Consider the following 14,821-nt stretch of genomic DNA (forward strand, 5'->3'; position numbering starts at 1 on the left):
TCTTATCTTACCTTATAGTAGATACTCCGTTTTACTCCTATTGGGTTTTTTTTTTCAGCAGATTTTCAGGCAGTGATGACGACCGCATATCTTATGAAAGTCAAGTAATTTTTAGACAAGTAGTCATCACATAATATAGCAGCATAGAAATCACACCATAATACTGCCGTCTTGAAGTAATTAGCATCAACCGCCATCTTTGGAAACAAATTCCTAATGTTATAATATACGGTATATTATAACATTAGGAATTTATGTATATTATATACCTATTACAAAAATCTTCACACGTATGGTTATTATCTCCTATTACCTCACAGTGTACATTCGTATTCGCAACAGTTTACATAACACAGTTTACCTCGGACCGTTAAGATTCGCAGATGACATCAGAACAAACAGAACGGCATGCGCACGAGTTGATTCTTTGTCCAGCACCTGTCCGGCGCAAGTGATAAGCGAAAATATACATTAACCATTTCATCATTATCAACATTATCAACGCTCTAGAAGAGTTGTTTTTTTGTCAAGATATAACAGATAAGATAAGATAAGATATAAGGGAGAGGGGAGGCCTTTGCCCAGCAGTGGGACACACACATAGGCTAATAAAAAAAACCGGGCAAGTGCGAGTCGGACTCGCGCACACGGAGGGTTCCGTACCATAATGCAAAAAAAAAAGAAAAAAAAAAGCAAAAGAAAACAGTCACCCATCCAAGTACTGACCACTCCCGACGTTGCTTAACTTTGGTCAAAAATCACGTTTGTTGTATGGGAGCCCCATTTAAATCTTTATTTTATTCTGTTTTTAGTATTTGTTGTTATAGCGGCAACAGAAATACATCATCTGTGAAAATTTCAACTGTCTAGCTATCACGGTTCGTGAGATACAGCCTGGTGACAGACAGACGGACGGACGGACAGCGAAGTCTTAGTAATAGGGTCCTGTTTTACCCTTTGGGTACGGAACCCTAAAAAGATATAGCAGGCAAACGAGAAGACGAATCGCGTGATTGACCGCGCGCATGGACACCCGCAACATCAGAGGGGTTGTAAGTGCGTTGTTGGGCCTAATAAAAAAAAAGATATAGCAGGCAAACGAGAAGACGAATCGCGTGATTGACCGCGCGCATGGACACCCGCAACATCAGAGGGGTTGTAAGTGCGTTGTTGGCATTCAAGATGGGAGCACGCTCTTTTCTTTAAGGTTTGGAGGTCGTATCGGTCCGGAAATACCGCATGCGACAATTCGTTCCACAGTTTAGTTGTAAGAGGCAGGAAGTTCGTGCATTTCCTTGCCAAAAACATATACGTACCTACTCGTACAACTAATTTTCTCACAATTTCGACTGCGGGATAATTTCAACTAATCGAAATATCTTCAATGTTTTACATTATTAACTTGAGTTCCATATAAGTCCATAATATCCAGATAGCGAAAAGGATGAGTTGTCTGTGTTGTGTGTGGCTCTTTTGTACTGAATTTACATAATCGCTTTGACTCCTGTCTCAGACTAACTCTAAGATGATATAATAACGCCATTCCGTTCAGAGGCATCTAAGTTGCTAGTAAACATTATTAAAAATGTATTGATTTATTTCGTGGCCTTGTCACTTAATAATTAAAAACAGAATATCCGTTTATAAATAGGTTTTTAATAGGGTGATTGGTTCTTCGATTCTATATCATCATCATCATCATCATCATCATCTCAGCCATAAGACGTCCACTGCTGAACATAGGCCTCCCCCTTGGACCTCCATTCGTACCGGTTGGAAGCGACCCGCATCCAGCGTCCTCCGGCGACCTTAACAAGGTCGTCTGTCCATCTTGTGGGTGGACGTCCTACGCTGCGCTTGCTAGTCCGTGGTCTCCACTCGAGCACTTTTCGACCCCATCGGCCATCTTCTCTGCGTGCAATGTGGCCCGCCCATTGCCACTTCAGCTTGCTAATCCGATTCTATATCAGTTGTCAAAAATCAATATCAAGGATTCAATTCCACATTGTTTTATAGCAGCATTTCCCAAACTATGGGTCGCGAGCGGATATTGAAAACTAGGGAATCTGAGCGTTACCAATAACATTTTATGTCCCCTTTTTAAGACGGCCAAGAGGTGGGTCCCGAATTTGGCCGTATTTGTTAGGTGGGTCGGAGCCCAGACAACTTTGGGAACCACTGCTTTATAGAGGTACGTAGAGCGAAGGGAAGAGTAGAAGTATTTCATCCAAAACTTCTACTCGCCTTTTTTCTTTATATAACAATTTTTAGCAAGAATAACTTGTATCAGTTCACGACAACCGTTTTTAGGATAAGAGTTGCAAAAATATAATAAAATACTTGCACGTTGCAGCTTGCGTTATTTGCTTAACATTATCAAAATAATCAATTGCAAATACTCGATAGTGAGTATCAGACCTTGTTTCATTTCAATAATGCATAGTTAGAAATGTCTTCGTTTTACACTCTTAACCTTAACTACTCGTAACATTATAATCCTTATAGTCGAAGATACTTCATCAAAGATTCACTGCACTCGACGGACTCTTCAATTTTCGCTCGGCCTTGTGCCGTTTACATGGACATGTTTGTACTTGTACCTACGTGAAGACGATAATTTGATCGGCAAACTACAACCTTCCGCAATAATTATGTTGATAGACATACTTAGTGGAGGCCATACAAACATGAGCATACTCATTAAACAAATGTCAAATATTTGTCATTTGTTTTTGGTAAACTTTACTTTTACTAGCCAAAATACGCCTCAAAGACAAATATACATATTTATTCTTCAAATCAAGCATAATATGTATGCTCTAGCCGCCCAGGCATCAAAACTTACCAAGAAAATGCAATTTTTATTTGTAAAAATAAAGATACAATATAAAGTAGGGTGGAAGTACTTTTTATAGGCCTCTGGGTGGCTATACATTTATAATGTGTAAATATTATTAAGTGACTCAGGGCTGCCTAAAGAGACTGAAGACGTTGGTACCGTGGCCGCAAGCAATCAATAATGCATAAAACCAGACATTTCCTAGTGTTATCTTGAAAGAGAAAGTAAATGGACACGGCTAAGCTAAGTGCTAAAATCTTACCAAACAATCGCCTCTTTAAATTTAAGTAGCCAATCAATGTATAGAGGTAAATATATAAAGCTCCATTGACATTTAGCTGCGTCGCAACGCTGACTTTCCCTGCACGACTATCTGAGAGCCACGAGGTGTGGTCACATGCGGTCATATATATTTCAGCGCTTTGTCGGCACAAAACTGGGAGAGGCTCTTGGATGCGTATTATTACCTACAGCGAATTTCGAAAATTGAAGTTTTGGGGGTCATTATCTCAGACATTATTGCAAGAGCGTGGTGGCGATGGGATATATTCTGTCTTTGTTAACAAGCCGAAACAAGCTTAAGCCGCTGAACCGATTTAGTTGAAATTTGATATAGAGATACTTAGTTTGAGTCCCGGGGAAGGATAGAATAGTTTTTATGTCGGAAATCATCCTTGAAGAGAGTGTAAAGGGGGTTGGAATTTAAAGAGTTAATGAATTTTTGATAATATCACCGGTTCAAGTTAATTGATTCAAGTTAACGAATTGCTTAATAATTGAAGTAAGCAATGCGCGAATTGAATGATTGCTATTAGCATTATCCAGGCGCTATACCTACTTTAGCTGCTGTCACTAATTCCACGCAGACGAAGTCGCGGGCAAAAGCTAGTATCTTTATAAAAAGACGTTCTTCATAACTATTCTTGTGCAGTTCTTGTGAAACAAATTGTACGTGGTTAGTTTTGAAATGCAAGTATATTAGAACAAAGAGGATTGTTTTAAACATGGAATCCTTATCAAAATCTTACAGTGCGCGGGTTAGTCACTATAGAAAGTGAGTGCGGTTGCGCTCCGTGACCGTGGAACCCCCCTGACGTCATGTTGACGGTCTAATTGTTATATAGCTTATGGCGGTCACTCACCTTACCTGTGGAGTATTTCAATATATGTATGACTTGGATCTAATAAGATAGGCTTGGGAGATTTTGTTAGATGTTGTAAATCCGATTTGAAATTATAAGAAAAGATGATTATATTGTAGTTTATGCTTTAAATTGCAACATTTTGTTGGCAATTGTTATACATGAAATAAAACTATTGAAACGGATTATATCGCGTATATTGAATTCATACTACATCCCGACGTTTCAAACCCTTTACAGCGTTCGTGGTCAACGGGTGAACGAGGAAAAACTACACTGTGCAAAAACGACCCACTTACACACACAGTCACTAAAACCACTACCATAACCCTAAAATTACATATTTATCTCGATTTACCAACTTAGTCCGTCTTTCTTTTTCACAGACTGGATCCGGCAAGACCTACACAATGGGCAGTGGATGGGAAGGCGAGGATAGCGACGAAGACCGAAAAGGCATCATACCACGGGCCATCAGAGAACTGTTTGCTGGTGCGGAAGCGAGAGCGGAGTCCGCGCGCGAGCAGGGCCAGCTGCCGCCGGAGTTCTCCGTTCAAGCGCAATTCATAGAGCTGTATAATGAAGATATTGTGGATCTGCTGGATCCAGCTAAGGATCCTTATGCTAAGGTAACTATATACAATCCTTACCTATGCAATAGGCAGTGGTTAGGAGGGCGAGGACAGCGACGAAGACAGAAAAGGCATCATCCCACGGGCGATCAGAGAACTGTTTGCCGGCGTGGAGGCGAGAGCGGATTCCGCGCGCGAGCAGGGCCAGCTGCCGCCGTAGTTCTCTGTGCAAGCGCAGTTCATAGAGCTGTATAATGAAGATATTGTGGATCTGCTGGATCCAGCTAAGGATCCTTATGCTAAGGTAACTATATACAATCCTTACCTATGCAATAGGCAGTGGTTAGGAGGGCGAGGACAGCGACGAAGACAGAAAAGGCATCATCCCACGGGCGATCAGAGAACTGTTTGCCGGCGTGGAGGCGAGAGCGGATTCCGCGCGCGAGCAGGGCCAGCTGCCGCCGTAGTTCTCTGTGCAAGCGCAGTTCATAGAGCTGTATAATGAAGATATTGTGGATCTGCTGGATCCAGCTAAGGATCCTTATGCTAAGGTAACTAGATACAATCCTTACCTGCACCATAGGCAGTGGCTGGGAGGGCGAGGACTGCGATTTTGCATACATATGTAAATCGTTATGACAATGCAATATTATGATGACATATTATGGAACTGATCTGATGATGGAGACAGGAACTCTGTGATATAACAACGCAAACTTTGTGTTTGGGGTAGTTAGAGTTGTCTCGATGAGTATTAGCTGTGGAAAGAAAAGTACAGTCAGCGATAAAAGCTTGTACCAAAAGTGATTTATTTGCCAAAAACTAATTTACTTTATATCCACGTTCATCTGTTGCGATTGCGGAAGCGCTGGTGGCCTAGCGGTAAGAGCGTGCGACTTTCAATCCGGAGGTCGCGGGTTCAAACCCGGGCTCGTACCAATGAGTTTTTCGGAACTTATGTACGAAATATCATTTGATATTTACCAGTCGCTTTTCGATGAAGGAAACCGAACTAATTCCAATGAGGCCTAGTTTCCCTTCTGGGCTAGAAGATCAGATGGCAGTCGCTTTCGTAACAACTAGTGCCAATTCTTGGGATTAGTTTTCAAGCGGACCCCAGGCTCCCATGAGCCGTAGCAAAATAGCGGATAACGCGAGAACGAAGAAGAAGAACGTTCATCTGTTGTAAAAACATTCTTTACTCAATTAATTGGTTAATCAGATCGCCAATCACGTCTCAATTGTAATTAAATCAGATAAGATCCCAACAGGTCTGATTGGCCAACAATCTCCTTTTACGTTTGCAATAAAATTTACATACGATTGCTGAATGAATCCGCTCAATGGACGAGGTGATTTTATCGGGGGATTATTGAGCCGTGACCTTTTTTATAGTAAGTACTTAAGTTGTATTAAGACAGGTTGTTTTGACACTTTGAACATTTATGATGACATTCATGGTTGTTGTGTGAGTATATTGCATTGTTGGTTTGTCGATATTAACGAAATGAGTGAAGGAAATCATTGTTATACCTATAGTACGATAAGAAATTGAGAAAATTTTTGAGGGCGCCACTTCCTACGTAACTGACACATTTTTGACGTACGATGCTTAAACATGGCAACAATTTAGTAAGGATTATTTTTAGTTCCATTTTATTTACTTGCTACTATTTTATGTCGCACTATATCTATGAAACTGCCAAGCCATAGTTTTTAAACCAAGGTGTAGGGTTAGTAAAGTTAGGGCTTAACGGCTTGGCTTTTGCTGAGATCTGATAACTTTTTTACAGTGCCTAAGAGCTAGACTAGCCGGTAGATTTGGCGGCCAATTTTTGAAAGGTTTTTGGTGGGAAAACTTAAACTTTTACCTTAAATCTTAACTTTTAGGTTTGTGTGTCTAGATTTTATTGCTTCGATTGTGCTGATACAGGTTGAATGTTTACGATAATCTAAAAGTTGAACATGTAGGTCATACTAAACAACTTTAATATGGAACCAACCTCGAAATACAGAGAAAAATAACAACTTTTCTATTTATACAATACATCGACCAATAATACCACTATGATTCAAAAACTGAAATAAAGACTAAAGAAAAAGTGACCAAATCCACCGATTACGGAGGTCGAAATCGAACCGGCGTCTTCATACAGCTTTCGCGGCTAACGTACTGACCAGGGATGTTGCGAATATCCGCATCCGCAACCGCGGAACTTCCGCATTATTTTCAGAATCCGCATCCGCATAAAATCGATGCGGAGCTTAAGAGCCAACAGGAGTGGTCATTTCTCCATACAAACGTACTCCTCGTTTTCCTCCGTGGTTTTTGAAGCTAGAGCAATGATTTTTTCAACACAGATTAATATTGTCAATATCTGTGTCGGACCGTTTTGCTTTTTTTGATATTTTTGTTTTTTAAGGCGCTAGAGCCCTTCAAAAATGGCCTAATTGACTATGCCGCAATGAGAGGCGTGGCATTCAAAACTGATATCAATTAGCCAAAAAAGCAAAACGGTCCGACACAAATAATTTCATAATCATTTAGATTTCCAAATTTGGTTACGATTGGTTACGAAGTTACAGAGGAGTACGAAACCTCCATTTTTGAGATTTTTACGCAGGATTTTTCGCCTTGTCCTTATCGTACTACTTTTAGGTGCCGCTTCCGTTAGCGAGACGGGTATATTTACCTAAAATATTTAAAACTCAGCTCCTGTTTCGTCTTAATGCAGATGCGGATGTCGAACAAGTCGCTACAGGAATGTCTTAGCGGCGGCGTAAGTGCGAGGTAATATAGGTCTGGATCCAGAAAAGTCGGCCAAGTTACCGTTTATTAAATATAACGCACCTATGTTCTTGCTCAAATACTTAACGTTTCGTTTTTTTTTTTCAAATAAAAATTAGTAAAATGTAATATTTGACGTTTTTTTAATACCTAATCTTGACATCCGCATTCGCATCCGCGGATGTCAAAAGATTGCATCCGCAACATCCCTGGTACTGAGTTACTGACCACTACGGCCCACGGCTGTACCCATTCCAAATTCTCTGGTGTATGCTACCTTTGAAAGGCTATTATTATTTCGAGAACTAAAATATTCACGCCAGTTCTTTGTTCTTCCAGGGCGGCCTCAGAATAACAGAAGACGGTTGCGGCGGCGTTAGAGTCGTAGGCGCATCCATGCGCGCCGTCCGCTGTGTCAAAGAGGCCCTCTCCGCCCTCCGCGCAGGCGCTCTCGCTCGCACCACCGCGGCCACCAACATGAACTCATCGTCCTCTCGCTCGCATGCGGTCTTCACCCTACTCATGAGACAGAGACGGCTAGCGGCCGATCAGGAGCGGGACGCGGAGGCGGAGGCGCCCGAGCAGTATGAGACGTTGACTGCTAAATTCCATTTTGTGGATCTGGCGGGTTCGGAGAGGCTGAAAAGGACAGGTACCAAAATCATAATGCCATTTTTTATATTGGTTGTCACTGAATTATGACAAAGCTATACTCTGGCACAGCGACTTGTCAGTAGGCGGAAAATTAAAAAAATGTAGGCGCAAAGAGTTGACTTCCCATAGAAAATTAGAATTTCGCGCCTTTTCTACTAACATTTGGGTGTTTCAGTATAAAGTAAAATACATTTGACCCTTGTGGTATTAGGCTCAGCAATGGCAACATTACTACAAACAAAAGCTGGGAAATAGGGAATTGCCAGCAACGTGATTACACTTGGCGCAAAACTAAGTGGCGAGTCAGGTCATAATGCCATCTCTTTCACTCTTGGTTGGTCTTAACAAAGCTAAAAGAGATAGCATTATGATCTCACTCGCCAGTTGGTATTGCAAGTATAGGTATACGGACGAGTGAAAAGAAACCACTTAATAGTAAGTAAAATCTAAACAACATTAAACGTGATTTTTTCATTTCAGGGGCAACCGGCGAACGCGCAAAAGAAGGCATCTCCATCAACTGCGGCCTGCTAGCACTAGGAAATGTCATCTCCGCTCTCGGCGACAGAACACGCAAAGTCATGCATGTCCCGTATCGAGACTCTAAACTTACCAGGCTACTGCAGGACTCGTTAGGAGGTAAATACGACCTTGTTGTAGATGTAACAAAGTTCATTTTTAAGCAAAATAGAAAATGTCATCTATCCTCTCGGAGATAGATCAAGAAAAGCCATTCATGTGCCGTATCGAGACTCAAAACTTACTAGGCTACTGCAGGACTCGTTGGGAGGTAATTAGGACCTTATTCTTTGTGCCATAAGGTACGCTTATTATTAAAAGCTCTCCTATCATGGGTAAGTTTGGCTAACGGTTACTAGACTACTTAAAACTCGTTGGGAGGTGAATGCGATCTTCTTGTATTTATAACAAGGTGCAGTTTTGATTAAAAGCTTTTCATGACAATGTCATCTCCGCTCTTAGAAAGAGACCAACAAGAAAAGTCATTCATGTGCCGTGTCGAGACTTGACTTACTAGGCTACTGCAGGACTCGTTGGGAGGTAAGTACGACCTTGTGTTCTATGTAATTGAGTACAATTTTCAGTAAAAGGTCCTCACGTTCTCTCGAAGCTTACTACGCTACTTTAAGACTTGTTAGGAGGTAAATGCAACCCTGTATTCTATTAATTAGGGTGCATTTCTCAGTGAATTGCCTCATACCTTCTACCGAAACGCCGTACAAAATCATATCGCAGAATATAAGGAAGTGAACCTCATCCCTTAGCAGTTCCCGTTATGAAAGGTTATTAATTTTTTTTTCAACTTCCAGGCAACAGTAACACCGTAATGATAGCCTGCGTATCACCAAGCGACCGCGACTTCATGGAGACCCTCAACACGCTAAAATACGCGAACAGAGCGCGCAACATCAAGAACAGATGCGTCGTCAACCAAGATCTCACCTCTAGGACCATCAACCAACTACGACATGAGGTGGCCAGGTTACAACTGGAGTTAGCTGAATATAAACAGGTAAGAAAACAAAAGCATAAAGTGGGAAAGTTAACCCGATTGCTCGCTAGATGGCGCTGTGCCGAGCGACGTGTTTACTGCATCGCGCTAATGATGTGTCGACATAGAATTCATAAGTAGTGAAGCGGACGCGTTCAACTATAGTCATCGAGTGACAAATACGTGACAGCGCGCAACATCAAGAACAGATGCGTCGTCAACCAAGATCTCACATCTAGGACCATCAACCAACTACGACATGAGGTGGCCAGGTTACAGTTAGAGCTGGCTGAATATAAACAGGTAAAAAACCTATACATTAAGTGACCAAGTTGACCCAATCGCTAGCTAGAGCCGCTGACGCTGCTGCCGTCGCTGTGCCGGTTGACGCGCTTGCTACATAGCGCTAACTCAAATAAGAGACTTTGCAGCTTTGTTAATAGTAGAGTATGGAACTGAGCCACTGAGTGGAGTCTGAAAGCTGACGACTCCAAAGATTAAAATTTTGCGCCAACACCAATATTATCTGCACAGTACCTAAAGCCCAGTTATCTTTAATGATTTTCTTTTTCCAGGGAAAACGCATCATATCAGAAAACGGCGAGGAAGGCTGGAGCGACGTCGCGCAAGAGAACGCCATACTAACAGGCGAAGTTGAATCCCTCCGGCGGCGAGTCAAGGCCATGCAAGGCACCATAGACCAACTGTCGGCGAAGAACAGCGAACTGATTGCAGAGAAGGCTCTTGGGAACTGGGGGCCGAAGGATGGAAGTCCAGAGGCTGCTGATTGTTCGCTTACTGCTTTAGTTCAGGTTTGTAATATATTAAAAAAAGAGCTAATATTTACTGTTTTAAATAATGTTATAAGGAATTGTATATCGATTTCTACTAATACAGTGAAACCTGGATAAGTGAGACTTCAAGGGACGAGCAGATTTGTCTCACTTAAAGAGGTATTCCGCTTACCCAGGCTCTCAGTGTGCCAGGTACAAATACATTTCTGACTCATTTACAGAGGGTCCCATTAATAGAGGTGAGAATAGAGGATATATCTCAGTTATAAATAGAGGTGGTTAATAAGGTATTTTGTAATTATCTTTAAATGTTTAGGTAAAGTAATCCTTGTCCCTAAATATTTTTTAAGTCTGTTTAAATATTTCTTTGAATTTATTTTGAATGATTTTCCAAGGGTAGATTTTTCAATTAAATTTGATACGGACTTCATTGCGTCTTAGAAATTTATTAAATGAAAATTTGTTTATGTTGATGTTTGATGTTTAGACACAATTAAGCAAATGCGGATTTTGTGGATAGACTAAGAGATAGTAAGAATACGGAAATAGATCAATCGAGTCCAAGTTAGAGAGGTCATAGATTGACGTTATCTCAGATACAGAGGTAATTCGTATAAAATTAAAAAAAAAACAAATAGGAAAATGTAATCTTATAAATATAGTCTCAGTAAAAGAGGTAAAATACGCTCTCTGTCTCAATTATAGAGGTAAATGTGACTATAAAATCACAACAACTAATCCCAGTTATAGAGGTTCGTTTTATCTCACTAACAGAGGTAATTCAGTGCTAAAGTGTCGGGACCGCACCATGAGTCCCAGCTATAGAGGTTTCTCACTTATTCAGGTCCCACTTAACCAGGTTTCACTGTATATGCTTGATAGATATCCCTTTATGGAAAGAGCTAAAGAATGCCACAAAAAAACGTGTTTGGTGAATTTAACCCTTAAAATAGTCAGCGGTCTGTATTTTCTAACTTTTAAGCTACGGTTAAGTTACTAAACTTTCAATTTAATCTGACAGGGCTACGTAGGAGAGATAGAAGAACTCCGAGCTCAACTCATGGAAGCCAACGCCCTATACGAAGGCAGTCGGCGACGAGAAGCGATGGCGGCGCGGACCCGACACGAGTCCGTGCATGACACGTCCTCGATCATCGACGAAGCTAAACGGGAACTGTACAAGGTATGTGGACTTTATGAACGTTCTATATGAAGCCAGTCGGCGACGAGAAGCAATGGCGGCGCGGACCCGACACGAATCCGTGGACGACACGTCCTCGATCATCGACGAGGCTAAACGGGAACTATACAAGGTATGTGGAGTTTAGGAACTCCTCTATAGACTCAGTCGGTGGGGAGAGGTGAAAGATATATATGAAGCCAGTCGCAGACGAGAAGTGATGGACTGATGGCGGCACGGACACGACACGAGTCCGTGCACGACACCTCCTCGATCATCGACGAGGCTAAACGGGAACTGTACAAGGTATGTGGACTTTATGAACGTTCTATGTGAAGCGAGTCGACGACGAGAAGCGATGGCGGCACGGACACGATACGAGTCCGTGCACGATACGTCCTCGATCATCAACGAGGCTAAACGGGAACTATACAAGGTATGTGGAGTTTAGGAACTCCTCTATAGAGTCAGTCGGTGGGGAGAGGTGAAAGATCTACATGAAGCCAGTCGCAGACGAGAAGTGATGGACTAATGACGGCACGGACACGGCACGAGTCCGTGGACGACACGTCCTCGATCATCGACGAGGCTAAACGGAAACTGTACAAGATATGTGGAGTTTAGGAACTCCTCTATAGAGTCAGTCGGTGGGGAGAGGTGAAACATCTACATGAAGCCAGTCGCAGACGAGAAGTGATGGACTAATGACGGCACGGACACGGCACGAGTCCGTGCAAGACACGTTCTCGATCATCGACGAAGCTAAACGGGAACTGTACAAAGTATGTAAAAAGATTGTATCATTGAAGACCGTGATATCAAGTTATAAGCTATAGAATATATGTGTCGAAGTCTAGTCAAAGGCCCCACTTTGTCGCTTACCATAAGGACGAGATTTGCTTGTATCTTTATACGAATAACCTGTCAAGCACCCTTATGGCGAGCGACAAGCGACAAAGTGGGACTTTCTGCTTGTGGAAACGACATATATTAGGCCATTTTTAAGCACTATCGATTTAAAAAGGAAATAAATGACAGTTGTTAGAGTTGCTAGCGTTAAAATTTACTTGATAAATATTTTGATAGTAATTTGGAACCCGAAAGACGATTTCTTGAGATAAACTTGATTTATTATAACTTGATAAGTGTGCACACTTATAGAATAGCGAACGTAAATGGGCATTTTCACTTAATTGAACACCTTTAACGGCCGGTTAGTAATCGTTACAAAACTGACGGTCAACGTCAAATCCCATATATTTTGTTAGGAATGTAACGGTTAGACGTTACTGAAACACGACTTAAGTAGCGCTTTAAAGTACAAGTTAAATGAAAATGCCCAAATATATTGTGAATGAATAGGTACTTATTGACTAATTACGAAACTTTTATATAAACTAAAATGCTGATGGGGCAAATGAACAATATGATGCATGTGCAATTTACTTCTACAACAGTAATGTCACGCATTCATATACAATTTGTATGGGCCGTCACAAAACTGACACCCAAAACTTGTATGAAAAACTGCGGACACTTTATTTTTTGTTTCAATCGATAGTCCTCGTGATTCTGAGTCGAAATAACCCAAAAGTTATACATATTTTTGGCACTTTGTCCGTGTTTAAGTATATACTGTACCAAGGACAAAATGTTTTTTTTTACAGGAAAAAGAGCTGCTAGCGCGCAGCATGGGCGAGCTGGAATTCCAGCGCAAGCTGAACATGAGCGACAGCATGACTTGCGCCGCCGACGCGGACGCGGACGCGGACGCGGACGCGGACACCGAGGCGGCGCTCGGCGACGTGGGCGAGCGCGAGCGCGCCGAGGGCGAGAGCGCCGACGACGACGAGCCCTCCGACCAGGACTCCGACTCGGAGGCCGACGAGCGGGAGGAGGAGGAGGTCAAAGGTTAGATTTCGTCACGTTGACGGCAAATTAGCTTACGGCCAGTAAGATTCAAAGCGATCACCGCAGTCTATGGACGTCTGTTACCCCAGAAGTGCTACATATTAAGTTGCCGACCTCTTAGGAATTTTATACGTACTACAGTCAAAAACAGTTTTATATAATAATAAAAACACAAACCTTGTTAAACCTACAATCGGTCCAGGCTAGGTCGATTTGTCTTACAGGTTAATTTAATTTATCTAACAGGTGGATTGTGATTTTTACGAATGATAACTTTTTTGTCATTTCTAATGAATTGAGATTCAAATTTGATTAACTTAATTTCCCACGTCCTGCCACTACAAAGGTCATTTATTGTTTATCCTGTCCTCTAAAGTAAATTTCACGTTTCTTTGACCAATGACCATATTATATGAATAGGGTATTTTCCTACTAGTCAAATCAGTTACTTTTTTAGAACTGTCAAAACGATTTGCTAATATGGGATTTATATGAAACATTACATCGTGACGTTACGGTCAACTCACCTACTTTTTATATTTCTATCCGATTAGTTAAATAGAACTTGTGTTTAAAAATAACTCCTATCTGTGTTTTTCTAATAATTTTTATTTCATGCATGGTGTAAAATAATTTATTTTTCTCAAACATGCAATGAAATATTGATGTTATGTTCCTTATAATAGGCTGCGAAGTATGACGTTTCAGGTGCGGCTATGACAAAAGGTCGTTAATGGAATTTCATACACATCTTGCAGGCCTAGGCCGGCAAAGTCCTCTTTTTTAATTTTCATTTCACCGATATTTGTGACACAGCATCGTGGCATTTATCCATTAAAAAAAACTAGAGGCAGTATTTGCTTTATGGTTCGTAATGACACTCTGCCACTACGCCTATAAAAAAAAAACAAAAAACAATGTTTGCTATAATTTGCAGTTTTATTTGTATAAAATCAACATGAACTTAATAAATAATACATTCTATAATTTTATAAATTTAAATACACAAATAAAAACATTTCAAATATTTCATCTAAACGTTAGCGGTAAAGAGGTCTACTCAAACACGCGTAGTTATATTTTTTAAATTGTTATGGAGGTAAAGTTGAAAAATATTCATTCTGTTTTATTGGATTTATGGTGCGTTGTTGATTTTTTGACTTTAATATGAGTTTCGACGAAATAATGAAATTAATATTAATTGGAATCGTAGGTGTTGGAATTGGCAGCGTAAGCAGAATTGATTTTAATAACTTGCTGCCTCTACCGCCAAGTCAAAGACGAAGTATGTATATGGTTGCTTATGGCAATTTTATTATTTGAGAAACTAAGAAAAATGGCTTACAGTTTATTAGAAACAGTTTTGTGGCATATTTTAAATGAATGTAACTACAAATTCGTCAACACTGTGGAAATTATACTTATTTACTC

The 14,821-nt window shown here is 40.9% G+C and overlaps 1 protein-coding gene across 1 annotated transcript in view; it reads left to right on the plus strand.

The window, feature by feature from the left end:
• Positions 1–14,821, plus strand: part of LOC134789728 (kinesin-like protein KIF21A) — a 121,038-nt gene that overhangs the window by 77,866 nt on the left and 28,351 nt on the right. Inside the window, exons 4-10 of the mRNA XM_063760360.1 lie at positions 4,368–4,610; positions 7,681–7,993; positions 8,476–8,634; positions 9,324–9,526; positions 10,081–10,317; positions 11,321–11,482; positions 13,147–13,390. Coding sequence (XP_063616430.1) covers positions 4,368–4,610; positions 7,681–7,993; positions 8,476–8,634; positions 9,324–9,526; positions 10,081–10,317; positions 11,321–11,482; positions 13,147–13,390 — 1,561 coding nt within the window. The remainder of the gene's footprint in view (positions 1–4,367; positions 4,611–7,680; positions 7,994–8,475; positions 8,635–9,323; positions 9,527–10,080; positions 10,318–11,320; positions 11,483–13,146; positions 13,391–14,821) is intronic.

This window comes from Cydia splendana, chromosome 4 (assembly GCF_910591565.1).
Source record: "Cydia splendana chromosome 4, ilCydSple1.2, whole genome shotgun sequence".
Lineage (NCBI taxonomy): Eukaryota > Metazoa > Arthropoda > Insecta > Lepidoptera > Tortricidae > Cydia > Cydia splendana.